We start from the raw sequence: 2,075 nt of genomic DNA, 5'->3' as shown, positions 1-2,075 counted from the left end.
AAGCGGAAATTCGCATGGTTGAAAAATATCGAATTGTGCACAATTTGTGAGAAAAAAACGTCTTGGGTGGGTGTGACTTTTTGCACGACTTGGATCGCGACATTAAATTTTTTAACACACAACTTCTTTTTAGATTTTTTGTAAAAAAGGTTAAAAAATTAAACTAACCTTTACTTTACCTTTTCATTTCCTCAAAATAACTACGTATAATTTTTATCCGAATGAACGTTCAATTAACCCCGGCAAATCAAAACACATATGAGCATAAAAATTTCAGCTTTTAAGAAAATGGCTTGATTTAACGAAAATGTCTCGATTTACTGATGATTTTACCTCAATTTTTAAAGTCTTCATTTAAGAGAGTTTGTCTGTTTAGAAGAAAGTTTAATGCTTAAAATATTAAATATATGAATTATTAAATAATTTTGAATTTTATTTGGTTTTTTTTATTAGATAATCTGTTAAATTACAATTATTATTAAAGTTAGAATTTTCTTTTTATAAATATTTTTTGATAGTTTCAGTCGATTTTAAGACTTATTTTGTTACATTAATATCATTTTGAAGAGTATCGCTGGCCATATTTATATGTTTTAATGTTTCTGAGATCTAATTTTTATTTAATTTATGTACTTTGATGTTAATACATTCTTCTTCTTCATCAATAAGATATTCATCCTTATTTTTTATCATTTCGATAATTCTATCATCTTCAATATCACAATCGACTATTTTCTCATCCGAAAATCAATCATATCTTTAATAGAAAACTTATGGACTAGCTCCAATTTGTCAATTGGTTTTTTGTTCTCATTTTTATCTTCAATTATATAAGAATCATTAAAATCGGACTGACTGACTTATTGTGAAAGAGAGAAGACTTCTTTAAACATTGGATAATGGTCTTTAGTTCAACTTTACCCCAAGATAAATTAAAAAAACGATTGCGTCTTTGGTTGAAATATTTTTATATGCATCAATAACAGACAGACATGAATTATTATCTATCATGTGTATTACGCGCCTAATCAATTTTTTTCAAAATTTAAATTTAAAAAATCTTATGATTCCTAAATCAAGGGGTTTTATTACTCCTGTAGTATTTTATGGCAAAAAAACACCTTTTACGTTACTATACAAAAAAGAGACTTTATGAGCAGGACAGTTATCAACAAGCAGTAATATTTTACAATTCTTTGATTTTATATTTTTATTAAGGTTACTGAGGTAAATATTAAAAATAGAGCTTGTTATCCAACATTTCTTTGAATGTGTATAATTCACATACTGGTGGGTATTAAAATTGTTAAGAGATCTCGGCCTTTCAGCATTTCCTATGACCAACGGCATCAGCTTTTCCACTTCTAAAGACACATTAAATGCTAAAGTAATTCTTATCAAAAAATTTTTTAAAGCCTTTAATAGTCGCAATAGAAATACTTTTGGCAGGCATCATACGAAAAAACAATCTTTATTCATCCATATTAAAAATATTTTTTTATCATAATCGTTCAAAATCGCTGTAATTTCTTCTATGGAGAATTCTAATGAATCAAAATTATTCTCAGCCATTTTTCCTACAACCTTAAATGACATAAAACCCCTTCGTTCTTTAAATCTACTTAAAGTTCCGATTGATAGATTAATATTTTCAATACAAAATTGCTTTGCAAAATCTTCGGGCTTTTTTTTAAGAATCTCGTCAGATATTGGATTATTTCTATATTCCTGCACATCAATTTATATTTTAAAAGGATTTTTGATATCTTCAAACTTACCAACAGACATACGTTTAGCATTTGGATTATGTAAACTTAAAAATTGAGCTTAAATAAATAATTTCTATTTTAAGATTTTCCAATAGTGGATTTACCAATAGTTTTCTTAAATCTAATGTCGAAATATTTTTAAGATGTGCATGACTCGTTTGTATGAGATTTATTTTATAAAATAATTTCATATTTTTGTTTCACCGATAAATGCTGAGCCATAATAAGAGTTAAAAAAATTTCTATGAAAATTCATATCATCGCCTCAATTAGGCGGGGATATCTCAAATTTAAATGTAGACAAAA

At 26.5% G+C, this 2,075-nt stretch overlaps 1 protein-coding gene across 1 annotated transcript; it reads right to left on the bottom strand.

Moving 5' to 3' along the window:
- Window positions 1-1,452: 1,452 nt before the first annotated feature.
- On the bottom strand, window positions 1,453-1,596 carry AAJ76_4100025305 (hypothetical protein; the record flags this gene model as incomplete). Its single annotated transcript, XM_024475583.1, has 1 exon — window positions 1,453-1,596. One exon carries the CDS (start codon window positions 1,594-1,596, stop codon window positions 1,453-1,455), a length of 144 nt encoding a protein of 47 aa, XP_024330615.1.
- Between the last annotated feature and the right edge of the window lie 479 nt (window positions 1,597-2,075).

The sequence above is a fragment of the Vairimorpha ceranae genome (genome assembly GCF_000988165.1).
Source record: "Vairimorpha ceranae strain PA08 1199 chromosome Unknown NODE_41, whole genome shotgun sequence".
Classification (NCBI taxonomy): Eukaryota; Fungi; Microsporidia; family Nosematidae; genus Vairimorpha; species Vairimorpha ceranae.
Note: the sequence above shows the minus strand (reverse complement) of the source record. Positions and strands in the feature narration are given on the sequence as shown.